Source organism: Seriola lalandi, unplaced genomic scaffold (assembly GCF_002814215.2).
Source record: "Seriola lalandi dorsalis isolate HSWRI2012SDOR001 ecotype SW California unplaced genomic scaffold, Sedor1 jcf7180002054901, whole genome shotgun sequence".
Taxonomy (NCBI): domain Eukaryota; kingdom Metazoa; phylum Chordata; class Actinopteri; order Carangiformes; family Carangidae; genus Seriola; species Seriola lalandi.
The window spans coordinates 5540665-5568605 of NW_019525453.1; the positions used below are offsets into that span (position 1 = coordinate 5540665).

Below are 27941 nucleotides of genomic sequence, written 5' to 3' on the forward strand. Positions count from 1 at the left end.
GGGGGGGGCTCATGTGTCCCAGCCCATCCGGTCTGTGCTCTCCAGGGACAGGGACTTGGTCTTGTGTGGGGAGGCCGGGCTGGGAGGGCTGCTGAAGGTGGAGCTGTTGGAGGCCGTGGAGTGACGGGGGGAGTCCGAGTCCTGGAGGAGAGGAGAGGAGAGGAAGAAAGGAGGTGGAGATGAAGGAGGTGAAGTTTGGGAAAGAAACAAAGGAAAGAAGCAAAAATACACAAGTTAGATGATTTTCACTTTCCACGTCATGACTTTACAAACTGACTGTGATTGAGATTCATGAACCTGGAGACTGTGTTTCTGTCTCTGCGATAATAAAGATAGAAAATACATCATTTTATTTAAAGCGACTCCTCCTGTTTGTGAAGAGGTGATGGCTGACAGCTGGATGCTTTGCTTGCATGCAAACTCTTCTCAATGCTTATTAATCTGCTGTCTGGAGTGGAGGGCAGATGTAAATGAATCACAGTGCTCACACCCCCACCACCCCACCCCCTCGTCTTCCAGTACATTCCACATCATCAGCAGATGAACAGCTCAATTGACCAGAAATGATCAGCTACAGTAAAACAAACATGCAGCGAGAGCAGATGAGGGGAGGGGGGGGCGTGTGGGTTAAACCTTCGTACTGTATAACACAGAGAGTGTGACTTGTAAAGCCCTGACATGAGCTGATCATATCTAACATCTATCTGCCATGTAAGCAAACACAGTAACAGACACAAGCCTTTGTTTTCTGTGTGCTACAGTTTGTACGAGATTCTTTCCAGTTCAGCGATGATGTCGTCAGATTTATAATAATTATCTCGTGCTGGATGGAAAGTTCACTGACTCTGGACTTAATAGCTTTGATGTGAACAATCATCTCCTGTTTGGATCCAATCTAAACTCGCACAAACACATTTGGCCAATAAAACACTTCAGAGAGGCGTCCTGCCTCATGTCTCCCATCTAGTTACACTGGACACTTTCTGAATCTGTTGTGCAAAACCTACAGCACGCACGCACGCACGCACAAAAACACACACACACACACACACACACACACACACACACACACACACACACACACAAAGCCTTTCACAAGTCAGTGCAGATGGGCAGCTGTGTAGAGTTGCTCGATACAGATACTAGAAATTCCTCTGATACTCCTAATCCAGCCAAGTACACAAGTAAATGATTAATACACTTCATAGTTTCAAACGGGTATAAAACAGCAGTTTCCCCAGAATTCAATTCTTCTATGCTGCTCTAAAGCAGTATTCTACACAGGAAGTTGCGCTGTGCGGCCACTGGCATCTTCTGTTATAGAGCGGCAAAGAACTGATTTCCTCTAAACAGTGAAACGTTAGCCAACGTGTAGGATTTGTTTTCTATTCCTACATTTATTTTTTTTATGATTGACAGAGAAATCAGATCATAAAAGACGGATTCTGTGCATTCATTCTGTTCATGTTTTACAAAGGGTCTGACAACTACAACAGCAATAATATCACATCCACACAGGGTTAGTTTTAGGGTTTTTCAATGCAGTAATATCGGATCAATACTCGGTACCGGCTGATGCTCTACTGTTCTTTAACACTTAGAGTTACTAACTGCCCAGCTACACTGTCCGTACATCTGTGTCATTTGAGCCAAAGCTGTGCATCAGGAGTCACTCACATGCAGCTGTTGGGATGTTTTCCAATCCAATTTATAATCAATCATTATCATTACAGAGAGATCGTGGTGGAACCCCGAGCACAGACTACAGTGAACCTATTATACGTCCCTCTGGCCTCGTTGAGCTCTGAACGGGACAGCTCATGGTAAGACACATGGGCAGGCCGCCAGGGAGACGTATGGAAGCAGACATGCTCTGTGATTGGGTGGTGACTGGCAGCGGTGGAGAAGATGTATGCAAAATGGCCGAGCAGCAGCAGCATCGCACCATTTAATCAGCAACCAAAAGTAACACTGACACAGGCCACAGGTGAGGGACGGACTGCGGGTGCGGCTGATTAAAGATGCTGCTGATGTGACGGGGCTGAGATGGTGCAGCGGGGGGCCGTGGGGCGGCGGAGTTCTGGTGACAACCTGTGTGTATATGTGTTTGTGTTTTGAATGCACCACATGCTGTTTTCTTAAGAAATGATGAACTGTGTTCTGCATGTGGGTGCTCACTCAGTGACACGGTGCTCTCAGTTGTGTGTTTGGTGCGAGGTCGTTGCAGCTGTTGACATTACCTTCATCTTACTAAGCAGGGTCCTTAAAGCCCTTTTCAGATCGGGGGTCTTCTCCGACGGTGAGACTGCCTGCCACTGCAGAGGAGAGTTCAGACTCAGCGCCCAGCCCACAGACAACATGCTGGGGTGGTAGAGGGCAGGCGGGGAGGGCGGGGCACAGCTTGGGTGGAAGGTGGGGTAGGAGGGGGGAGACGAGGAATGGGGCAGAATGAGGCGCAATGGAGCTGACGGCGTCCAGGCTTGTGGGCCATGGGGATGGGGAGCCACAGGAAGGATGGCAGGGTGGATGGGGGGGAGGGGGGGGAGAAGTTGCACTTAAACGCAAAAGCTAATGTTTTGATGCCAGTCATTTTATCTGTGTTGAAACTTTATGACCAACGCTGCTGGGGAGACTTTAAAAATCAGTGTTGCAGGGAAGTTAAGCTCTACAGACAGGAAGCCTGTATCAAGTGTTACAGGGACATGGCAAACATTAGTCAGTGTCACAGTGTTTCCTTCAGCACGACCTAAACCTAACGCAGGTATAATGGGGAAGGAACAACAGTCTCTATAATGGGAGAGGAGAAGACTCGGCGAGCTGGCTGTGTTTACTATGAAGCGCTGACATCACAGAGAGCTAACCAATCGGTCGTAGACGTGGGATGAGGTGAGGGGCCTGCACGCAGAGGCCGGGATGTTTGTGACAGATGGGACAGAGGGAGGAGTTTCTTCAATGGGGAACAGTGTTATCTGTTTTCAAGTATTTAAAAACGTCTTGTCTAACTTCTACGATCACATGACAAGGAAACAATCATGATCTTCATTTGGACTTGTTCATACAAAGCTAATGTTGGGTTGACATTGACAAGATATTCAGATTATAAAAGTGGTTAAAGAACAGTGGGTCCAGTCAGACTGAGTTGGTAGAAACTGAAGTTTGCCATGAAGACAAGATTAGCTGTTTGAGCGAACTAACATCCCAGTCGTCTATAAAGATACAGTGTTTTACACTACTCTCATGTTTAGAGTCAACCGCACATGAAGCTGTATGTTCAGTTTTCATGTATTCACTCACCTCTCTGTCAAACTGTGAGAGGGGAGCATCACCACAGTCCATTCCTCCACCAGAGGACAGGGAGCTCTCAGAGGGGGAGGTCATGGTCTGACGTTTAGATCCGTAGCTTCCTCCTGACAGCTCTCTGCGCAGAGCGCTGCCATTCTGGGAGGACGAGCCTGCACAGAGAGAGAAGGATGGAGGACGTCAGTTACACATGGATCATCAGACTCACCACAGTGTCTCTGGTACTGAGAGGAAGTATGAACACTCACGTATGCCCAGTCCGCTGCTGGCGCTCATGGAGCGGCCTGGCTCGGCACGGTTCTTGGTGATGGAGGGGATGCTGACGGAGCCGCTGAAGCCCGCACGGCTCTCCTGAACACGGACGTTCTGGTTTAAACACGCACAGAGCAAACACACACACACACACACACAAGCACATAGTGCAGTGCAGGGGACAGGAGTGAGGAGGACGCACAGTGATACTCACTACATGCTTCAAACCACTGAACACACATGTGGCCAACATGTGATTGACCAGTGAGGTTTAAGCAGGAAGACATGCAAGCATGCTGTCCATAAACACACACTGGGTCAGGTGGGGAAGGTCTGTGAACTTTAGAGGACAATACGACCGGGACTAGGTTCATGATGTGATTTAACTTCAGCTCAGGACGGAAAACAGGGAATAACAGAAACTTGTATTATCTGTTAAGATCCTACTGTCTGCATGCTACACATCAGTGGACAGGGAGGGAGACTGTTCCTGAGCAAGCAGCAGCTCAACACACAGGCACACTCAACAACTGCTCATGTGTGTTCATATGTGTGTGTGTGTGTGTGTGTGTGTGTGTGTGTGTTTATTTTGTGCTTCCTGACTGATCTTCATTCATTTTTTTCCAAGAAGCTGTGAGTCTGTCTGTACATGCATATGCAGTATGTAAAAGTTAATATCTATGTGTGTGTGTTTGTGGATGTACCATGGGCAGGTCTTTAAGGATCTGGATCCCGTCTCCTGGTCCCATGTGGGCCACATGGTTGAAGTTGGTGGGATTGGAGATCAGCTTGTTCCTCATCTCTGGATCTCGCAGCATCTCTCTGGAACCACACACACACCACAAAAAGATTTAGCATTACAAACAAACACACACACTAAGTGCTGCTTCAGACACACATCTGTCTCCCTCATTGTGCTCTGGAACAAACTGAGTGCAGCAGCACGAAGGTCAGTCACTACAACGTGGTTTTAGTTGCCCACTCGTTCAGAACTCTTGTCCGTTTAACAGAAATTGTACCATAAAGGAACTCAAATAATTCACTATTTGCTTTTTCAACTACATCTAACAACAATGATCTTGATTCAGCCTCAGATTATTCAGTGGGAAATTACAGAGCTGAAAAATGATTAGTTTCTATCTTCTGTCAGTCTTTCCTCCAAACATTTTACACAATAGGCCGCATATTTTATTTCCTTGTTTTGAATTGTTAAAATACAGTGATGATGAAACATAGTCCAGTCATAGTATGTTATGAACTTAACGCAATAAAAATACAGTTGGACAGAAAGAATAAAACTCAGATAACAAGTTGAGAAAAGAAGGAACATTAATGTCACACAGTTCTGTAGACACTGATGTGTGCTGTCTAGTGTGACACGTGAACTACCTCCTCTGCTGAAGTCGCTCTTCCTCAGGCACCCTGAAGGAGAAGCGTCTCTTGTTGTTCATGCTGCGCACCATCTGCTTCCTGCTGTTGTCTGACGTCTCCGGGACGACCAGCTCATCACCCTCTGGAAGATCGCAACAAAGCCTCAGGCGTGTTTACATGAATGACTACAAAGCGCTTCACATTTACTTTGGTGGCTGAGAGTGGCACATCGAACTTCCTACAGTTACTTAAGTCACTATTGTGCTATACAAGATATTGTCTGTAGAACAGAAGGAGGGTTACAGAGTGACACAAGAGTTCAAGAGAGACAACTGCCTCTGTGTGCAGCCACACATCCTGCTGGAGCTAAAATCATATAGTCGATATGAACCCCATATAAAAGATATAAATCTAAAATAAAACATAAACCTGTTACTTTACAGGCCAGTACATAAACCTCAGACTTTTTTGTGTCATCCTTGACAATTTTTGTAGTTTTAGGATGCGTGATTCTTTACACGATACGCTTGAATTCTTACCGGCCATCTTGTTTCTAAAGTAGATAAGCCGGACTGTCTCCAGTCCCAGCAGGTTCAGAGAGCCGTCAACGTTCAGAGGTCGCACCTGAAGGGGAATCAGAGAAATCAATCATCAATGACTTTTCAATAACTGAATTCTAACCAGTAATCATCTGTTTTATTCTAATGTTTCTAATATTAATCTGAAGTTGACTTCAAAATCTGGATTCCTTCATCTTTAAATCTTGCAGCACAGCAATCAAAAGAATAAGAGAGGTTACTATGGTGACAGGGCAAAGAGAATTAATTCATTTGATCCACCAGGTGGAGCCAGAGATGCCGCAGACAGCTGAAGCTTCATCATGTCACATTCACAGCACTGACCTTCTTCAGAGGGATGGTCTGAATCCACTCCATGGTGTTGACATCAAACACATCAACAGCGTTCTCACTGTACACTGACAGGTAGGGGGCGTTGTAGCCTGCAGAAGAGGAGACATCATTTCTAACCAGTTTCCACTTTATCTTTCAGACTTTCTGATTATTTTCATCATGATGTCAGGATTTATATTGTGTGTAACACTCCATCACCACATAAATGAACATGAATTCTTTCACTCACAGGCTGCCTGTGGTGTAGCTGGCCACATCAGCTCCTGCTGACGCGACCTGCGGCCCTGAGAGTCCACGTACACCCCGATGGAGCTGAAGCACAGCAGCAGCTCTTTGCTGGAGATCTCCACAGCGCAGAGGGCGTCCAGGTTATGCTGGGGGATGAAGGCCAGGGTGTGGTCCTCGTGATGGAGCAGGCTGACCGGAGACATGTCGCCATGGACACTGTGGAGGACAGTGGTAACACAAAGTAGGATCGATTAAATTAAAGTTTTCATTTAAAAGAAATGAAAATACTTTTACACCGCTAGAATGACTCAATTATGCAGAAACAAATAACAACATTAATTTAATAGCAAAATTGACATTAAAAAACATTAGAGAAAAGTCTGCACTGTATTTATATCAGCTGATAAACAGGTAGAGCACCTGTAGCGGGTGAAGCCAGACTGATAGCCCACATAGAGACGCTCACTGAGCAGACCCATCCACTGAACCGGGCCGGGGGCCTGCACCTCTCGCAACCGACGGTGGCGCGCTTTACTCTTATTCACCTGGAGGACAGATTGAAAATTGTTTTTTTTTAATGATCTTATAATATGTAATATAAGAACAAATGTTATGTTATATAACAAAGAGGCAATAAGTATAGAGGGTAAAGGAATTCAGGACAGGCTTAAAATAACAACGGTAAGTTAATGTGTGTTTCCTGACCTCATAGCAGATGATTTGTCTCTTCATGGCCACACACAGGCAGGTGAGCGAGCCGTTGCGTACGGGGCCGGAGACGATGGTCTGGCAGCCTTTCGTCTCAGCCAGCTTGTAGGAGTCGGTCTCTCGGCCGTCCAGCGCCTGCGTCGGGAAGAGACGGACGTGGCGGTTCCTGCCGGAGATGACGGCCAGCAGCTGCTCCTGGGGGATCAGGTCAACGTGGTGCACCTTCTTGTTGTCTCCCACCCGGATTATTTCTGAGGATAGTGTGAAGGAGTAAGTTAAGTGGTGAAGATCACAGAGGAACAGAAACAAATGGTTTTGGTTGCATAAAATCAGGTCATCACTCTATCCATGTAAACACATTAAAAACAGCATTAGAGGGAAATAAACAAATGAGCAAGAACACAGCTTATAACTCTTACCATCTTTGGTGACATGGATGACAAACAGGCCTTCCTCATTGCCAAGGGCCACACGCTCGTGATCTGGGGGAAAGGAGAGGAGGGGATGTTGCTATTTCAGTGCCAGTAATGGGACAGAAAAGGGCAGAAAATGTTCCAATCCGCTAGTTTCTATTTTCATAACATGTTGGACTCTGGACTGTCGAGCATAGAGGGTTATACTCATTTCTGATTGGTTGTCTGTGAAAATAACTTTATCTGGAACAGCTATGCTTTACTGAAAATACACAAACAAGGAAGTGTCTATTTGAGAACTGCATACAGATGACAAAGACGTGATAGAAAGAGAGTACGTACATCTGAGATCTCGATTGATAGTGACATATTTCAGTTGCTTCTAATACCGCTAGTGTGTTTTTTGTGTCTCTGAACTGGAGTGTGAGTGCTGAACGCCCACCTATGATAGCAGCAGACTGTGTTGTCTTGATGAGCGGCAGGGTGCTGTCATAAGCCTCCTTGGGGATGTAGACGAAGCGTTCCTTGAGCTTGTTCTTCTTGAGGATGCGGTGGAGCTCGTTGAGGAGGCCCACCCATTTGTTCCTCTCCTGGTCGCTGTCGGCCAAGATCAGGATGGAGGGCTTGTGGCTGCTGGAGGGGGAGAGCTGGGAGGCTGTAACCTGAGGGGGGGGGGGGGGACAAGTGACAGGTGGAAGGTAACATTAGATGTTTGATAATGTTTTTGTTGCTTTTAGTTATTAATGCCTGCAATCCCAGATGACTGGCACATACATATAAATCAGAATCTATCATGATTATTGTTTTTTTTCCCCCAGGGACATAAAAGGAAAACACAAACGTTTGTTGGCCATTTCTCTTGGCAGTTGGTCACACTTAAAAGGAATCATCAGTTTGAGTGAAATGTCTCACCACAGCTTTGTTGAAACATATACAGTATGCCTCCATTAAAAAAAACATTAACTTGAACTTACTCTGAATATACAGGGGATGTCCTTGCGGCTGGCGTGGATGACATCAGAGGCCAGGACAGAACTGACTGAAAACTCCTCATCCCTGGATCACAGTGTGAGATGTAAGGTTAGACACACAGGACAACATTACTTATAATAGTATTTATAGTATGTTAGTGTCCTCTACTTCTTGTTTTCAAAAACAACAAACCAGCCTGGACTGAAAGCTCGGCTGCATCTGGATGAAATCGAAACAACTATACTCTAACTGTACTTATTAGTCTGACACTAACAATTATCTTATATTGATTAATTAGATTGTTTTCTCATTTAATCGATTAATCCTTTGGTGTACAAAATGCCAGAAAGTGCTCCATCACAGTTTCCCAGTGATTAACAGTCCAAAACCCAAAGATTTTCAGTTGACAGATCAAAGAAAACCAGCAAATACTCCCATGTGAAAAGCTGGAACCAGAACATTTTTGCTTAAAGATTTTTTACTGATTAATTAAATTTATGTCAGATGACTAATTGCTTCAGCTGCAGTATTCATGGGACTCATGAGGAGCTGGTAGTGCTTCTTTTACCTCATATCTATGACTTGGCTGACGACTACACTTGGCTGTGTTGCTTTTCCTTCTCCCAGTTCGTAGAGGAACAGTTTGAAGTCACACACCACAGCCATCGCCCTCTGCCAGCCCTTCTTCACCCCTGTCGGTTTGGGCACCTTGAACAGACACAGAGACACAGAGAGTTTACACATGGATCATCACCAAATACTTGTAGTTAAAATACTTTAAAAGGTGCCAATTCAGAGCTGTATAAACCTAAATGAAACAGGATTTAATTTCTAGCTGTAGTTCTGTAGGAAACCTCAAATTTAAGTATCCATTCAAAATATTATATTTCATGTTTACCTTTGTGTGAATGAAGGATGACAGCACGGAGAGTGACAGTCAAGGTTTTATTTGGTTTCAGATGAAGTAAAGGGTTTTTTTTATATCAGCATTCTACATGTAACTAATCAATGTTTGTGCTGTAGATTGTGATAACCAATTCACTGTCCAGGGCCAAAGACAACCAAGGTCTTTGTGAGTCTCACTCACCCTGACGTGCCCTTCATACGCAGTACCGATGCCCCTCTGAGGGTCGATACCCAGCGGGCCCTTGGTCTGGTCCTGGGGTACGGGACACACAGCCGGAGCTTTGTCCGCACATGTTACGTGGCAGGAGAAGTTACACACTGGGCGAAGAGACAGAGGGAGAAAAAATGAGAGGTTTGACCAGTCAAGTATCAGATTTTAAAATGAATGATAAGACAAACTGGCTTTGTCGTATTAATCTTTAAGTTTCATGGATATTTGTTAAACTGAGAATCTATGACCTGGAAACATTTGAGTCAAAGATTATGCAGGACAGGTTTTGTTATACATTTAGTTTGAGAGTTGGAGGAACACAGTTTATAAGTTTCAATCTCATCTACTGTATTTTCTGTCACTGTCCTCCTTCATCCTCTGTTTGTGTCTTTACCTTCACAGGTACAACCTTGACGTATGAGCCCCACCATGAGGGAAGTGCACTGGTTACACTTAGTGGGCGTGTTGAATGTCTTAACCACAAACTGATGTGCTTTGGGCTGTGGAGTGCAAGAATGAGAAAAAGAGACATAATCAGTGGTTCTGACATAACACGGGGTCTAACTGTGGCAGAGTTGAACAACAATGAAGCGTGACAGGAATACAGAAATATGTCCAACCTTAGGTGAGGAGCGTCCAATGCTGCCGTACCCTCCTGAACGCATGGTGGGGGTCTGGACTGTGCGAGGAGGATGGTCTATCAACTGCAGGACGGAACAAACAGAAACATGAAGCAGTGAGGTTTATCATTGTAGCTTGGCTGAGTTTTTCACTAATAAATCAGAGACAGACCACTTGGTTAACAGACACTCAGGCCAAGGCTTCCCAAGAAAAACAAGCTAAGACAAGAAATTCTGTGAGATAAGAGATAAGATTTCATGAGCACAGTATTTCTGTCTGGGTGAACAGGGGTTGGCTGTTTAAGGTTCTCTACATTTTCCCACAGAGTCATTCACCAATACAGCATCACCAGTGCGGCCTCAGATGAGGGTTTGCACAAAAGCACTTATTTTTCAGTGTCTTTGTATAACCTCACTGATATCATTTGCTCACAGATTTTATTCAGTCTCTTTTTTTAATAGAAATCTTTTCTACACAATCACAAACTTGATTTTTCTTCAGCAGCACATCCCCACATCATTAAAAGTTGCAAACAGGACACTGGTATTTATTTACAGCGCCATAATCCACAGCAGTCTGATAAAAGGCCAAGGTCAGTTATGACTGGAGTCCACTATTGGCCTAAGTGGTCTGCTTCTTCTTCTTGTACTGCTGCTCCTTGCATTTTTTCTTAACTGAGTTACTTGCAATTCACCAGGCCTGACCTATTTAACAGTGTCAGTATTGTGCGTTGCTTTGAGTAAAAGTTGCAGCTGACCCGTCATTGAAAATTGTCAATTGAATTGCTATGGGGAATATTTAGACACATTGTTTTTCCTCCTCAGCATGCCAGACATACAGATGTCATGTTAAGAGAGAGGCTGCTGATACTAAGTTAGTCTGGAAATCTTCAGCATTCTCCTATGTTGATGTTTTGAATTAAAATAAACTTGATCACGCTCTCTGACTGGGGACAGCATGGGAAACTACACCCAAACACTACCCAGTTTCTACCAACATCTCACTCTGGCTGCAGTGGTTATCCACTAAACGAGGTAAAGTCTTTCAAAAGTCCTGTTGTATTCAGAAGATCAGGCCAGTAGAACAGCAGCCTCTTTACAAATACACCTGAGTTTCTTGTCCAGACTTAGTGGTTTTCTGACCTCTATAGGCTCCATATCACTAGCCATGGAGGGTGAACGTGAGCGGGACTTGAGGTGGGCCTTAGGGTCATCTTCCCGGGATGGAGTGTTGGAGGGGGTGAAGTTATCCATAGAGTCCACCTGAGGATGGAGAGTCAGGGTGGATAGTGAGAGGACACAAGGGTATGTGAGAAAAAAAAGGACAAAAAGAGGGAGATAGAAGAAGAGGAGGAGGATGGCAGGAGGAAAGGCAGATGAGAAATAGAGAGGAACAAGGTGGTGATGGGGAAAATTGACAGAGAAAGAGAGAAAGAAGAGTTATTTAAACACAACAAACAACAGAACAATATGCAGCATCCATGCTGAGAGAGAAAAACAAGCTCCATAATGGAAATAAAAATTTGAAATATTGTGGTCAAAGCTACAGACTGACCACAACTCTATTGCACCTCGTGTATCATAACACATCGCCACACATCACAGCCCAATGACCATGCTAATTCAAGACACCGTGTGACACGATACACCATGCATGGCCATTCACAAAGCTACACTGAAAAATAACAAGAAAAAAAAAAACACAGACACCAGTGCAGACACCTAACAACACCCCATGTGTTTAAAATATGACAAATCCAACACAACAATGTCTTTAACAACACAAATATACATAAAAAAAAGCTGTTTCAAAACCCCTGCCATGCAACCACACAGCCACAGTAAACATACACAGGGAATGGCACACACAAATTAAAAACACTGTGAAAAGGACAACACGGCACATTTAGAAAAGGCTCAATGAGAGCGATCACAGAGCGCAGTGATGGTGCTTACACGTCTGCCTTTGCTAGCTGGGCCAACCGACGGCGAGCGCTTCAGTGGCAGGAGAAGAGGCAGAGAGTGGCAGAGACACAGAAGATGAGTGAATGTCAGAAAGGTTGTCTAATAGAGCTGAAAACACATTTAAAAAGACTGAGAGAGAAACATTAAAACTGTCATATAGGCCTGTATTACATGACACCAGTGGTTCCCAACCTTTTCTGTCTGATGAAGCTTCACCTCCACAGCCCACCATACGAGCTCATGTACCTCTGCATGAGCGCCAATCAAATATGTTCTTATAAACAGATTCTAAACTCCTCATTCAGAGAACCATTTCTTCCATTTTCATTTTACTTTTAGCTAACTATCTCAAAACTGTGCATTAATTACTATTACCAGACGATTTCAACTTCTCTGCTTGCTAACTAATTTTCACACATGTGGTTTTAATGTGCTTCACCTCACTCAGATTGATGTGCAGGTCCTTGGTTACGGCAAATTTACTGAAGATCACAACACTCTGCGATCGTATTTGGCTGTTTATTCTTGTGCTTAACACAAATATGTCGATTTCTTCTGTAATTATATTACAATTCCTATAATTTAGTTGACTTAGTTAAGTTCAGTTGAAGTGATTAGCTGAGCTTTCCAGGTAACCCCCCCCCGGTTGGGAATCACTGCATTAGACTACTGTATGTCAACCAGGGTTTAATTGAGGACAGAGGCTGAAGAGGGTGGATGGATGCTGTTGGAAAAAATACATTGGGATGGGAATGACAGCATGGGGAGGGAGCAGTATGGGTAAGTCTGTACGGAGCACAGTGACAATTCAAGTTTCTTTCTGGCTGAAAACATGATAAACAGTAGATGTAGTTTGTGGTTCTGTTCTGTTCTGTCCTGGCGTTAGGAAGCTAAAGTAGAGCCATTCAACTAGTTAACAAGAGCGAGCGCGCACCTGAACACTGGGACAGCACAATGAAAAAAATGTCCACCTTAACAAGTATTGGTATTTATTATCTCAAGTTATTAAAACACCTTATTTTTCTTAAAGACAATATCACTCACCACAAAATCACTGCTACAATACAATGTTTAAAAACACTGGAAAAATTTAATTATTGCTTTTAATTTATTGATTTTTGATTTTGTTTTAAGAAAAATAAGATTTTCAACTTAACTTATTAAAATGATATTTCTTGCAGTGGACCCACTCGTCCTTATAGTTAAACTGATACACAGGCACACACTCACAGACGCAGGTACTCATACATCTACAGTATGTACACTGTCTTTCTCATCTAGTATATCTGCCCACAGCTCTACAGCATACAGCTACTGTTACAGGTATATACACACACACATTGACCTCCACCTAACCAAGATAAAACTTACGTCTTCCCAAAACTCAATTAAAGAGGATGAGGATGAGGAATAAGAGTCCTGATGTAGCAGAGAGTGAAGCAAGGAAACAACCAAAAAGATACAAACATAAAGATCTGCGAAAATTCATGTGAACAGAAACGATAAAAGCATGAAGAAAAACACAGATAACAAAATATGTGGACTGCAGCTTAATGAGACTTAAGATTTCCAAGCTGATCATGATCATTGATTAATTCCATAGAGATATATCAACTATATAACTAACTCAGCCTCTGTACGGACTCTTTCTTGAATACTTACATCAAACTGGTCAAGTGCTGAGGTGGGGGCGTTGAGAAAAGCCAAGAAGGAATTCTGGGAATCTTGGTGCTTGACACCTAAGGACACAGAACAAGTAACACAACCGCGGTTAAATACATGAAATTAAAACATCAAAGGGTGACTTAAACAAAATGAGTCACAGGACTGTTGCTAAGAAGTGGGGGGTGTTCCATATGACCTAACAATACATTTTAATGTTCATAGCACATGATTTCATTCCTCAAATATGGCTGCTGATGCAAAATCTTCTCATTTAGGTCCCTGATTGTGGTACAACCCTCTTTTACAGCGATAGTCTCTCACAGTGTAAAGTCAACCCATCAGCACCCAATATAACAGCTGCATCATCCCATACATTCTTGAAGGACTGCAAACTTGTACTCTTAGTGTTATAATCTTATTGAAGTGTGAGTGAAATCAATTGACAGTAATGGCAAAAGCGTCTTTGAATGCATCAATTTGCCATTAGTACTTTATGGCCTACATCAGAGAATGAAAATATGTATGTTAACACTTATGCAATGCCATTCTTTGTGCATTTTGGTGACTGACAAGAAAGATCATTTGACATATTTACCCCTTCGTAGCCGAAGCTCCTCTGTCTCCTTTTTCAGCCGGTCGATCTCAGCCAGAAGCTCCTGGTTTTTACTCTCCACCTCCTGCAGTTTGCTGGTGGATCAGAGACAATAATGCATCAAATATTAACCAGAGACTTGGACAGATTTTAGTGTAAAGTTACAAAAAAACCTTAAAACATATTCATAAGATGTAACAGGGGAAAAAAAAAGGAGAAAAATGAAGCCGCTGTATAAAAGTATCCATACCATTCTGTGGAGATGTTGTTGGCCTTGACTTTGTTCAGTTCATCCTGGATGCCCTGTTTGGCCCTGATCTCAGCGTCCAAGGCCGATTGCAGCTCCAAACGGGCCGACATGTCCAGCTTGGCAAAACGGCGCATCTTCCACGGCATGTCCTGAAAGAGAGAAGATGAAAAGTTAGGAAATTAAAAATAGTAAAAGAGTCCAATGGGTAAAGTAGAATTGGAAACCAATTCAGGCTGCTTGTTATAAAGCTGATCCATCACTACTATCACTATAGTTCAGACTTGTTTGTCTACATAATATAAATCCAAAATGTACAAGACTTACAAATAAAGCTTCATCTTAATGAACATGAATTCAATCATCCTCTAAAAATCTAATTTTCTTTTTGTATTTATTTTCAACTGAAAATCACAGAACACCTGCACAACAACATTAACACGGGTTGTTATTTGACTCAGCAGCATCTCCAACAGTTGAAAACAGTGTTTGAATCTCACCGTGGCTCTGGCTCCTAGGCTGGTGTTTCTCAGTCCCTCCAGCTCTTCTGTCATCTTAGTGGCCAGAGCCTGCAGATAGCCCCGAGCATCCTTCTCATCACTCACCCTGCAGCAAACACAAATAACATGGTTGCGTTACTATGCATGTGAGGATACTGCAAATACCAAATTTTATAGCTAAAAATATTAAAGGCCTAAAAACAGAACCTAATAACTGTTTTGACAGTACATTAAATTACTTTCAGCAAAACACACACTTATAAGCACATAAACAGTTTCAGCACAAGTTTGTTTTTTTTTACTTGAGAGCCTTTCTACAAACATCTTTCATGAAGACAAATGAAAAACAAACACACATTATGTAAACACTGCCTTTAAGAAAACCTGGCATTATTGTATGCTCTTTGTGTGTTGTGACCCCAAAACACACTTATCATCACTTCCACGTCATTAAGTGCCCCCAGCGCGCACACACAAACACACAACAGACACGGACACACGCTCAGTCTTCAGGTAGCTCCGAGCAGCTCACTAATCCCCAACACTTGAGCTGAATAAACACTGTCAGTGCTAAAAGTATAAACTCAAGCTAACGCTAACTCAAACATACGCTGACTTTCACCAGCACACACACTCTACACTTAAGAACAGTTTTGATATTCAAAATTCAGATACAAAACAGACATGATAAAAAGATTACAAACAATATTTTACCCACTAATACATCCCATTTCCTGGTTTATTCGTAGTAGTAGCACAACATGTCCACCAGGGGGCAACATGGCTCACTGAATTCTTTTAAAGTACATTCCAGAATATGTTGTATGTACATGTTAGCTGTGTGTGTGTGTGTGTGTGTGTGTGTGTGTGTGTGTGTGTGTGTGTGTGTGTGTGTGTGTGTGTGTGTGTGTGTATATGTCTGTGTGTGGTATGTTTGCTATGTGAAGACTGCAGGCTTGTCCAACAGAGGGAGGCCGAGCAGCTGGCGAGGTGTCAGTTGCAATGGGAAGTGATCTGAGAGGAAGGAAGGGTCAAGCTGCTCTGAGATCTTCAGAGGTATGTGAGAAATGCTGCAGTTATACTGTGTCGATGAACCCGATACACTACCAGACAACATGGGAGTGTTCATGTGTCTGTGTGCACAGCCAGCTTTCACTTTTTGCCATAGCATCATTAAGACATTACAATATACTTACAACATTTGATAAAGTTACAGAGTGCGTGTGTGTGTGTGTGTGTGTATCAGTGTCTCACCATTGAATGATTTCTGTGATTTGCGCCTCCCAGTGAGCTACACTCTCCTTTTTGTCAGCCAGCTCCCTCATCTCATCTTCCAGCTGCCGGTTGGAGCTGCTCACCTTCTCAAACATGCTTGTAAGCTGAGGAAATAAGCACATACACACACATATAAATTTAAAAAAACTGTACCACTGTATAATGAGTCTAACAGGTTAAGTTGGTTGTGTGACTACAAGTAAAGGTGCTCAGCCTTGAACATGATGACTGGTTTAATATATACATGTGTAAAGTTAATCAGCCCATTGTTGAATGTTATGACAGAGTTTATGATTGAACTCCCAGATCCTCAACCACAGTGCTGCAAAGGAGGTGTATGGAGAGAGACAGACACACACACACACACACACACACACACACACACACACACACACACACACACACACACACACACACACAGACAGGGAGCAGGATTAATCTCAAAACGTTTTCCTGAATCCTTTGCTATGAGAGGTGTGTGAATATGTAACCATGGTGACATCATTACATGTCTCAAACTGCCTTATTATGTGCTTGAATACCTCACATTGTGGGAACAATTTTGGAGTTTTTAAACTGTCAATACTGTGATGTAATGTGCAAGCTTAGACAGCAATTTAACATTGTTTTGTAATTGCTTTCCAGTCCTGGAGCTGGTTTGTATGGAGTAACTGGATCTGTGAGGACAGTCAAGGTCAAAAACAATGCTATTGTTGTGTTAAAGGCTCTGAGCCATTGAAATAAACACAAACATGGGGTGAACTAAATGTTGGCTTTTCCAGTATGTACTGTGACTCTTTGAATAAGATCCCACCAAAATGACACATGTTGCATTCTGTAATAGATTGCCAGTGATGTAATCCCTCCATATATGACTAAATGTAAGTGTAACAGCAGTCTGGTGTCACCTAGGAAACCACATACACACCACAACTCACCAAAAACACATTGTACTTACTGTATGGTTCAAAATATACTAAATCATTTAAAGTGCACTTGATTAACAGCTGTGACAGCAGGGCTGGTATTGTTTTCATCTTGTGAGTCTGTGTGTGTGTGTGTGTGTGTGTGTGTGTGTGTGTGTGTGTGTGTGTGTGTGTGTGTGAGTGTGAGAGAGAGAGAGAGAGAGAGAGAGTGTGTCATCATGACAAAATGTGGTCACATGTGTACACCTATTATGTGTTCTAAGGACTTTGTCTGTGGACAGATTTTGTCAAAGCACTAGTGTCTTCACAAGAATCAGTTGCAAAACTGTACAGGTGTGCAGCCGAGATGAAAATTAAAGCTCGAGAGTTTGAAGATGGGTGTGGTCTGACTCATGAGTGCTAAGTAGTCGTGTAATAATGTAGTAATGACTGATTACTCATGGGTCAGAACAGGTGTTGCAACTGGTGTCATCACATCACAAGTCGGTCTGTAGTCTATCTCTGCTGACATTTTATCAACAATGGAAGGTGCCTCTTGCCTTTTACTGTTAATTTAAAACAATATTGACCTATAGGGAAACGTGGGATGCAATAGTCTGCGGATCATGTTTCAAGTGTGACGTAGCAGTTATAATGCTTGCACCTAGAACCCCACAGATGTTTTCCCAGGTGTGGAACTGACATATAAATTATGGATGTGGCTATTAAGCTAGCTGTAGCTGTTGCTTTCGGCCAGCAGGCTCTGACAGTAAAGAAAAGAAAATAATGAGCCTCATGCAGAAACTACTCATACAAACAAATTTATTCTTAAGTGGCACATAAGAATGATTTAAGAAAACTTGCTGCATTCACCAATTTTCTTGTAGTTATCATTTTCTCTAAGACAAGGACCAAAGTCACAAGTGGTCCAGACCTGTCACCTGAAATGTACAGAGTCTGCTTATCCACAGGGAGGAAACACTTGCTTGACTCAAAATTAAAATGCATCATAAATTTTAAGTTCAAATGCGTAACTAGCAACAAATCAAATGTAAAATTAATATTTTTTTCACTGTATCAGCAAGGTGCACATCATGGCTTGAATTCACGGAGAGGTTTAAAAACAGGTTGTATTTTGCCATGACAGTGTCCAGTTTGCTTCAACAGCTGCCTGAGGGCCTTCATGCAGTTCACTGTCCAGATGTACAACCTCAATTTTAACATCTCCTCGACTACCTCCCACTTTAGTTGTGGACTACTTTACTTTAAGATGTTGTTTGTCATCTAGCTTCATGTCAAATTTTTCTCTCTATATATCCTTCACAGCTTTACGATGACAGAATAGACAACTGAACTAATAAGTGTTTTATGTGTCACGTCTAGCACTGACTAACGGTGCTTCCCTTCTTCTTTTTATCGGTGAAATTTTTGTGAATGCACATCAATGGACATGAACATGTAGCCTTATATGGCAATTTGAGGATGTTGATTGTGCTAGTGATCACGCACACATACTTACTCATGAAAAAAATGAGTAAAAATTATGACAAACAAATAATTTTATGACAAGTTTGTGCAGTAAAGAGAGTCTAGTGAATCCTGCTCCAAAGACTCGTAGAAGCAAGCCTCAAAGAAAAAAGGGATTCAAGGAGATTTGGACCAATACCAGAAGGTCCTGTTCATTTCAATACAAGCAGTTAGTTGGTAAAATAGTTTAAGTCGCCACCGGAGACGTCTCTAGTGTCTGGCTGAACTACTGTTCACAGAGCTTGTCTTTCTGAATTCTCACTCCACATTCATCACCAATTTGATCCTGTCAACAGCAGAAAATAAACTTCTGAGATTTGCCCGCTCGCTCTGCCGTACTGAAAACCCATTATAACTCAAGATGGAGTGGCTTGAGTTTGCTACTAAGCAAACCCTGCTGAAATTTAGTGCCGCCTTCAAAAAAATAAGACTACTCAAACAATAATATTTTCAGACACTCCAAACGGTTTGAAGAACTACAACTAGAAAGATTGAATCCATCCTTAGTGCTTTATCTTTTAAAAATATAATAATTCAGAGGGTGAAACAACAGAATAATAAGATAAATAACTACTGTGATATGTTCTGTCATTCCAGCGGCACCCACGTCCATATTTCTCTCCATTTCACCAAGATATTTTCTTTTTCATCAGTTGCAGACTTTAAATAAAACACTCTGACATTTTATTCCATATGTCAAAATGCCTTCCACTTCTAAGACATTGTTTAAATTGGGAGCCTTTTTGAACTTCCAAAAGCCACTTCCAAAGTCAACAGAGCGTAATCCAGAGAGTCATTCCATCTGACTGTGTAGGAGGCTACAGGGTGTTTTTATGGGGGATATTGAACAGTGATTTCTTTGGCATTGCTGAGGGAGAGAGGGGGTGGAGGGAGGAATGTGATGAAAGAGTTTGGGCCGACCAAGAGGGTTACCTGGGGTTAGAGGGAATTGTGTTTTTCTGCATATGTGTGTGTGTGTGTGTGTGTGTGTGTGTGTGTGTGTGTGTGTGTGTGTGTGGGAGAGATAAACATTACACTAAAAAGCTGAAAAAGCAAGACAGAAAAACACAGATAAAAGGAGGAACAAAGATTGAGAAAGAGAAAGAGAAAACCCGACTTTGTTTGTGTTTTTTTTTTTTGTTTCATTATGTGTGTATATATTAACAGATATTTTACCTTATCCAGTTCACTGGACAGCTTCTTGTTTTCTTCAATAAGCAGGACTCTTTCCCTCTCATACTTCTGCTTGTACTCGGTCTCAAACTCTTCCCGTTCGCTTTGGCTGGAGGAGACACACATACATAGATAGTTAAAATTGTGACATTGTGAATACTTTATCTATTTATTTATTCGCTAACTTTAATCTTTGTCATTTTAATATGAATACGGGATTTTATTCACAGATCTTGGTTTGCTGGAACAGTTTCCTGCCTCTAAAACTGAAATGCTGGTTTTTGAACAGTCAAACTACATTAAAATAATAAATCAAATGATCTTACTGCAGTGGTTTTTTATAACATAAGTACAAACATACCAAACATACAATCAAATATTCAGCCTCCCTCATGAAGCCTCGTCTATCCTCCTACCTTTGTTCTTGTGTGGGCCGCGGGCTCTACACATTTCTCACAAAACCTAAATCTAAGGCTTGGTACTAAGACCAGGTACACATGATTCAGCCCAAACACATTAATGCAGTTAGAATCTGATACATCGGTGTGTTTAAAAATGAATTAGAAAGTAGTGAGAATAACATGTCAGTAACACCAGACAGGAAGGTTAGGATAGCAGCTACAAAAACAAAGCTCTGAAGCTTTCTGCTCAAAAACAAGATTTTATTAAAATTTGATTAAACCAGCGGCTCTCAGAGTGGGATCAGGTGCCCCTGAGTACCTACCAGGGGGTCAGAGGCAGAAAAATAAGTTCACTTCTTTTCATTGCTTGGTATTTAATATCTGAGTTGGCGCATTTTAACAGAATGCTATGTGGGTTTTCTTTTTCCAGTTTTTGCCCTCATTTTACTATTGAGTAATTCAGTATAGTGCACTCAGAGGTCTTAAAGGCACAATGGGTCAGTTCCATAAGTTGCTATGTCATTTCAATTCAGGAATATATATCCTCAATTGATTGTGATAACTGAGTAAAACAACAGTTTATAAATCATTACAGCCACTGCTTGGCTTTTAACTTTAATTTTTGTGGCTCAGGAATGTGACCAACTGATGTAAACATGAGACTAAGAGGACCAAGCTACATACTGCCTGGATAGCTACAGTAGGTTTGTCTGTCTGCTTTTGGTTTTCTTCAACTTTTTCACTGTTAAAATTTCTTAAAAAGTTAAAACTGTCCTGTGTATAACATCAAGATAGTGTGGAAACTGTTGTGTGCTTTGAAGCAAAACAAATAAAGGTTTCACTCTACCAAGCTTTACGTCATTTTCTTTTTTTTGCCACCAGAAATAAATTTTTAGATATTTCAAAAACTCTCATTCTAGCCTTATCCACTTCAAGACCATATCTATCTGCAACCATTTCATAAAGATGAAGACAATATCTTCTGTGAAATGGTGGATATCATCTTTGGGATAAAACTCTTGATATTTCTGCATTTTAATAGTGAATTAATAGGGATGGTAATACTTGAGAACTCCCGGACAAGGCCCTGAAGTTACCTGTATAAGAAGTCGACTCTAGTTGGGTTAGGGATAACATAACTTTTAAATTCTGGGGTGATAGCTATATTAACTGTTTAAAAAGAAAAAGCACTTCACAGTTACTACACATTTATACCAGACAGGGAATTAAACTATTTTTAATGTAACTGTAATTACCTCATGGAATCATCACTGAAAAAGACAACATGAAAAATAATATAATAACAATTTAGACATTTTGGATAAAGGATATCAACAGCAATTTTGTCCTAATCAGACAACACTGGTGATACCAAATGAAGGTTACAAAGTAGTAAAAAAAAAAAAAAAAAAAAAACTGAGGAGATACCTCTCACGGCGAGTCTTGTCCAGCTTGTCTTTAAGCATCAGGATTTCTTTCTGCAGGGCGAGCTGCTGGCTCTCAGCGTCCCTCAGCTCCTTGCGCAGGGTCTTCAGCTCGGTGCTGTGCTGAGCCTCCCTACGAGCCAATTCCTCCTCGTACAGGAGCGTCTTCTTCTCCAAGTCTCCTCGCAGACGTCCCACCTCCTGGGTCTGGTCAGCCGAGGCCGGAGTGGCAGAGGGACCGGCCTGCTTCAGCTGGACGGTGGGAATATGGAGAGAAGTAGAGTTGGTGAGTAACAGAGATGAGGAGATGAAAAGATGAGGAGCTTCAATATCAATAAATATCTTCCGATGCAGTGCGAGCGTGAGCCAGACGAATGCCAGCCGCAATCATCTTGCGGCACAGTTGTTTACTACTTCACTCCCCTATGCAAAGGAACTTCTTTAAATCTAACCAAATGGAGGAAAAGCTGGTCTGTGCATTTTCCAGCTCCCCAACTCTCTAGAACATGTCTTTGACAAGTTACCGAGACATAAAAAAGACGAATGACATGTGGCAACATATCGCCGACATTGTTGGTGTGTCCGACAGCAGCGGATATGTCAGAAAACAACTGTCCAGTCGGAGCTGAGTGCGTAAATTAACATGCTCTGAACACACCCTGACAACTACAGATTCATGAGAAGCATGAATCGGATAATGCCAACTATTTTGTATCTGCACATGACGCACAGAGTCTCTGCAGGACAGTTTAATGTGCGGCTGTGTGTGTTTGCAAACTTACCTTAAGCCCCTCCAGCTCCTCCTCCAGCTGTCGGCTGTACTGCTCATTCCGCTCTCTCAGCTTCCTCTCTTTCTGAGCCTCTCCTGCCTGCTCCTCTGCCTGCGCCTCCATCTGGTGATGGACACACACATACTCAAGTGACTGGAAGAAATCATACGTCATACTCAATTTTGTCCGCGTGTACCCATATTCAAACATTAGCAGAAGTAGCCTTCTTTTTATACTACAAAGGCTAAACATTCAAACCACACATAACAATATAGAAACACAATATTATACTATGGAATAAAGCTACTGCAACACTGTTTCTAATCTACTGTGTGAATTATCTATAAAAACTTCTAGAGGTGAAACAGGTACAATACACAGACAGCAATAAAAGTTTAAATTATGCACCAACCAGTGAATGGAGACAGAAGAGGGTGTGCTAGCAACCACAGGGAGACTACTCTACCTCTTTCTTGGCCCTCTCGGCCTTTCGCACCTCAAGGCGGAGAGCCTCTACCTTCTGACTCTGGCTCTCCATCTCCTCCTCCTTATCGCGCAACTGGCGAACCAGGCGCTGCTTGTCCGACCTGTTCAGTCACAACCGAGTGTAAATGTTAGTAAGTGAGTAACAAACATGGGCATTTCTGAGAAACATATTTCTACACATGTATTACACTAAATATAAGTATGTTTTTCGGTTGTTAATATCAATATGGTATTAAAATTCTTTATAAAAAGCTGTGACTGCGGAAAAACTAGGAAGTCTGGTTTTACCTGAGGTCTGTGAGTCTCACATTGAGCTCTGAAAATTCCTGCATGGCCAGTTTCCTCTGACTGTGAGCTTCCTTCAGGTCTTTCGACTGAGACTTCAGCTTCTCGCTGGCCTCCACAAGGTCCTGACCACAACAGGAACAGTATAGATAAGACATTCAAACACAATCCTGTCATTTCTTGATTTAGTAAAAGTGTGAACATTTCCTGGCATTGTTGTTCTTTAAGTCCAAATTTGCATTTTGTTGCTATGGATAATTTTTGCTGTAGCTATGGGTAATTCTTCAGGCACTTGGAGCCAGATGGGCACAGTATCTAAATGAATCTGAACAAAACACCAGTCCACACACAGTCACTCAAATGAAATACTGATTTTACCTTGTGCAGATCGTCTCGCTCCTGTGTAATGCTCTTCATCTGTTTCTCCAGAGTTTTAACGTGTTTAGATGAGTCCTCCAGGTCTCTGCGGGCCAAAGTCACATCCTCCAGCTGCTTCTCCAGTTGTCCCGAGTCTGACATGCAAACAAATATATGACATTTTGAGTTCAAATGAAAATGTTGGTGAAATCTGGTGAAATTTGATCGGTTTATTTGCATCACTGACAGCTCCTGTCCTGTCCTGAATATTTCTCAGCTTAAGTAAAATGAACAAAGAATTCCTGACCAGCGATCTGCTTCTTGAGGATGTCGATCTCGCTCTTCAGACTCCTAATCTCCACCTCCCTGTTAGCGCTGATGGGGCCCTCTCCTGTTGGATGTTGCAGCGCCTGCACGGTCTGAGTCGACTCTGCAGCAGGTCAGGACAAAGGAATCAGTTATGCTTTTTATTTTCTTTTTAAACCAAACATTGGTGTGAGGAGGAAATACCTCTGTATGTGTGCATGCTTTGGTATGCTGAACTAACAATTAATGCATTAACGTGTGCCCTCTCTCTCAGCGTCAAATTGCAGCGTGGTAGTGCACATGTTTGTGATTTGACACTTCATGAAAACAGATGGACTCTTTCCTCAGCCTAACCTTGCAGTTTACGGCTCAGCTCTAGTTTCTCCTGCTCCAGGCGACGGATCCTTCTCTCGTAGGCCTCGGTGGCCAGGCTGTCTTCCAGGCTTCGCTGGACATCCAGGTCCAACTGGTCCTGAACTACCTTACCCGGCTCCCCTCCCAGCTGTCGCAGGCAACCCCGGTCAGATAGGTTGCTACAGGAGAGGAGGGTGAGAGCGGAGTAAGATAATGAAGAAGAAGGTGTCAGATGCATGAGAACAACGCCAGTATCAGCGTTGAAGAGAGTGAACAAAGTGGCAGAGAGGATTCATGATTAGGGAAGACAGAGACATTTATTGAGTTGAGAAATAATGGTGTTGACAGAAAATTCAATATGAAAGTGTTCAGTTAAAAGGAGCGAAAGAGGTTAGAAGGAAATGACAGAGAAACAGCAGGGGAGGAGAAACAGGAAAGAGAAGCGGACAACAGAGTGATGAGTTGAGGGATGGAAGGATGTTGAGTCATGGAAGAAGGAGGTGGAGGGAGGGTGCAGAAGGAGCAACGGTGACATAAAGGAAGATGTGAGACAGAAAGAGACAGAATGGGGGAGTGGGGTGGAAAAGGCCATTATCACTGAACCATGAAGAGATAAGAAAAGTAACTGGTCACTTTCTCATGAGTAACACTTCAATGTGAAAATCTGCTGCAAGTCATGAACATCACCTTATTAGGGAGGGAGGCTAATTTAAAACTCCTACACTTCTTTAGATGGAGAGATAAGAACGTGATGCAGAGAGTAAACTTCTCTGGGAAATCTGTCTGTTCTAATGACATCTAATTACATCGGAAACAAGATAATAATAAGGTGCCATACCTTTTTCATCTCTCTTCAGTCATATATCTATTCATATGTCTGTTTTCCTTGGTAGCACTTACCATTTACTTGTGTAGGTGAAGCCCACAAAGGGCAGGTGGTGGCCAGAGAAGGCAGTGTGAGAGGGAGGGGGCATGGTCTCCTAAAAAAAAAGAAAGGAGAGTTTCATCCGTTAAGGAGGCTGCAAATCACATCTGATACATGCCATTATAAAGATATATTAATACATTTGTAGACAGACAGAGTTTCTGGTGTGTATGTCCTAGTCTGTTGATCCCTTACCGAGTTCTTCAGACAGTCATCATCCACATCAAAGTTGGATGTGTCTGTAGGACTGCTGACCTCTGGGATATATGGGGCCTCACATGTGCGGATGTTGTCCCAGTCAATGCCTGGACACAAGAGAGGTTACAGGTTACATTAAACCTGTTAGAAATACAGTATATTGTGGAGTCAAAATATAAATCTTTGAGATTTAATTTCTTTAGGATTTTCAAGTTCTGGTAAAGAAACATGCTAATGCTTTCATTCTTCAATCTACTGCAATATACACAGTATACAATTAAACTATATATGCACACTGAATACATTCAAGATACATAGATATGTCAGTTGCTTATAAGAAGCATAGCATATATAACTGCTAGAAAAGATACCAAGGGGAAAGGCAGCCATTAAAGTAGTCTCATCAAATAAGCTCTATGGCTAAATTTTAAATTGGTGAGAAACAAAGATATTCTTCGAATATGACGATACTTATTCCACAGCGAAGCTCCTCTGTATCTGACAGAGAGCTGACACTGTTTTACTCAGTGTTATATGAGTGTATGACTGAATCAGTATGACAAAAATCTATTTAGTGATAAGAGGTACCAGATCGGACTGATAAAGACTTAAAATACATTCTGAAATATATACAACAATTATCATACGTATAATTAAATATACATTTCTATGAGAAGATTCAAACCACAGAAGACATTGTCACATCTGTGAAGTTAGACTGTAGCCTGTACCAATGAAGAAGGGATGCTGCTTGAAGTCCTCAATGCCGTTCTGGCCTAGTCGGTGCTCTCGACTGCAAATGAGCCGGCGAATCAGATCCTTTGCATCCTCTGACACGTCCGATATCTGCTGTGGGAACTGGAATCGCTCCTTTGCAAATAAAGAGGCGTGAGATGATAAAATTTAACATTTCATTTTTCAAAAATAGAACACAGACAACCATAATCTAATGGTGCTTCTGATTTCTGAAAGGAAATTCTACTATAGCATAATTCTTGTACTATTGTACAATTACAAGATGATAGTGTATAATAGTTCTTCTATACACACACATTCGACCATTGTTTTACCTAATTATCTCGTCTTTTAGCTTTTACAAACTCTACACAGTACATCTCTATGTATGCATCGTCATCATCATCCTTTTTCTATAGCATTGATATTTCTTAGTATTGCATCAATCAACCTCCATCAGCCTACCTTGTGGTTCATGATCTTCCCATAGGTTTCCACCAGGGACTCTGCATAGAAAGGGGTCTCGCCGTACAGCATTTCATACATGCAGACGCCCAGGGACCACCAGTCGCACTCAGGCCCATACTTGCCTTTCCCATCCTCCATGGCCTGGAGGATTTCTGGGGAGATGTAGTCTGGAGTCCCCACTGCCACAGAGGACTGGACCTAGTGGAGGGACAAAACACAAGTCAGCAACTGATCCACAATATTTCACATACTAACAAGCACAGACCTTAAGTTTTAAAGTTCAGCCTAACAGCAATAAGAGTGAAGATGATGATGAGTTACAGACTGAAGTCTTGGAAACATGCAAGATAAATACCACCACTGCAGCAACAGCAAACAACCAAACAAAGAGCATATTGAACTTTCAGATCCCAATTACAGGATGAATTCCCTTCTAAATAGTTTTTTCATTTGCAGCTCTGTTTCACCTTATTTCAACACAATTTTGAGAATGCAAATTTGATGCAGGAATCCTGAATGAAAATCAAAGCCATAAATCTGAACATTTCAAAATGTAAAAATATGAATTTTCATAAAAGCCCATGAAGATTAAGTGCCAGACGTTCCACGGTGGAAGAGAAAAAGCAGATGCTGGAGTTTGGATCCATCACATGTTGGTATCATCTGTCTTTATTATTCAGGAGGTTGCTTTTATACAGATGAAACACCAAAGAAATCCACTCTTATCATCACTCAAAGCTTCAATCTGGATGTTTCAATCTACAACAAAGTTCCAAGGAGTGTCCAACAATCACTGAATTTATTTTTTCAAATGGTCATATAACCTCAACACTACATCAACACTAGAAGAACAAACCAAGGCCCTGCTTTGATCATCTATTTCATCCTCTCACTTTCCTTTTATATAAAACCTGTGGGGAGAGGGGCCTTTATTTGCTAGGAGAATTGTCTGAATAATAAGGCAGAGCCAAGCAGCTGAACCACACACTCCTCCTGGGAGACCCCTAGGGGTTGACAAGGAGGTCAGTAAAGCTCTGGTATGTTTGCTTTGGCCAGAGGAGGAGGCATCAGCAGCAGTGTGGTTAAAAAAAAAAAAAAAATAGACCTACCGTCCCGTCCTCCATGAGTTTGAGGCAGGAGCCAAAGTCGGCCAGGCGGATGTGGCCGTTCATGTCCAGCAGAAGGTTGTCGGGCTTAATGTCCCTGAAAGAAACCAGAGAGAAAAGACGAGGTGAAAAGAAGGAAACGCCAAACTGAGCAAGTGATTCCACCGAGAAGAGTGAAGATGATGAAGAAAACAAGACGCGCTTCCAAACAAAGCAATACCTATAGGACATCTAAAACACACACACAACCCTGATCTCATATTACGGTGCAACTCCCCTTCAATTATCGTCAGATTAAACTACATGACCTAAAGAAATTTAACTTGTCTTAACTTGCTTGTAAAGCCAGTGAATAATAATTGAGATATTATTTGCGATTCAATTA

The 27941-nt window shown here is 42.1% G+C and overlaps 1 protein-coding gene across 4 annotated transcripts in view; it reads right to left on the minus strand.

The window, feature by feature from the left end:
- Positions 1 to 6: 6 nt before the first annotated feature.
- cdc42bpab (CDC42 binding protein kinase alpha (DMPK-like) b) overlaps positions 7 to 27941 on the minus strand; it is a 73792-nt gene continuing 45857 nt past the window's right edge. Inside the window, exons 6-43 of one of the 4 annotated variants that reach the window (XM_023430075.2) lie at positions 27560 to 27653; positions 26448 to 26648; positions 25979 to 26117; positions 25245 to 25354; positions 25025 to 25104; positions 24125 to 24303; positions 23772 to 23894; positions 23486 to 23619; positions 23111 to 23232; positions 22803 to 22923; positions 22349 to 22459; positions 21571 to 21818; positions 19745 to 19850; positions 16116 to 16240; positions 14862 to 14967; positions 14365 to 14513; positions 14118 to 14209; positions 13520 to 13596; positions 11849 to 11887; positions 11036 to 11155; positions 9893 to 9976; positions 9667 to 9772; positions 9243 to 9379; positions 8724 to 8863; positions 8158 to 8239; positions 7626 to 7845; positions 7190 to 7252; positions 6768 to 7021; positions 6483 to 6607; positions 6064 to 6278; positions 5826 to 5923; positions 5463 to 5547; positions 4942 to 5065; positions 4257 to 4374; positions 3549 to 3651; positions 3295 to 3452; positions 2241 to 2315; positions 7 to 141 (exon numbers count right to left, since the gene is read on the minus strand). In XM_023430075.2, coding sequence (XP_023285843.1) covers positions 10 to 141; positions 2241 to 2315; positions 3295 to 3452; positions 3549 to 3651; positions 4257 to 4374; positions 4942 to 5065; positions 5463 to 5547; positions 5826 to 5923; positions 6064 to 6278; positions 6483 to 6607; positions 6768 to 7021; positions 7190 to 7252; positions 7626 to 7845; positions 8158 to 8239; positions 8724 to 8863; positions 9243 to 9379; positions 9667 to 9772; positions 9893 to 9976; positions 11036 to 11155; positions 11849 to 11887; positions 13520 to 13596; positions 14118 to 14209; positions 14365 to 14513; positions 14862 to 14967; positions 16116 to 16240; positions 19745 to 19850; positions 21571 to 21818; positions 22349 to 22459; positions 22803 to 22923; positions 23111 to 23232; positions 23486 to 23619; positions 23772 to 23894; positions 24125 to 24303; positions 25025 to 25104; positions 25245 to 25354; positions 25979 to 26117; positions 26448 to 26648; positions 27560 to 27653 — 4795 coding nt within the window. In that variant the 3' untranslated portion in view covers positions 7 to 9. Of the gene's footprint in view, positions 142 to 2240; positions 2316 to 3294; positions 3453 to 3548; positions 3667 to 4256; positions 4375 to 4941; positions 5066 to 5462; positions 5548 to 5825; positions 5924 to 6063; positions 6279 to 6482; positions 6608 to 6767; positions 7022 to 7189; positions 7253 to 7625; positions 7846 to 8157; positions 8240 to 8723; positions 8864 to 9242; positions 9380 to 9666; positions 9773 to 9892; positions 9977 to 11035; positions 11156 to 11848; positions 11888 to 13519; positions 13597 to 14117; positions 14210 to 14364; positions 14514 to 14861; positions 14968 to 16115; positions 16241 to 19744; positions 19851 to 21570; positions 21819 to 22348; positions 22460 to 22802; positions 22924 to 23110; positions 23233 to 23485; positions 23620 to 23771; positions 23895 to 24124; positions 24304 to 25024; positions 25105 to 25244; positions 25355 to 25978; positions 26118 to 26447; positions 26649 to 27559; positions 27654 to 27941 lie in introns of all 4 variants that reach the window. The other 3 variants (XM_023430074.2, XM_023430076.2, XM_023430077.2) reach the window with 3 other exon arrangements.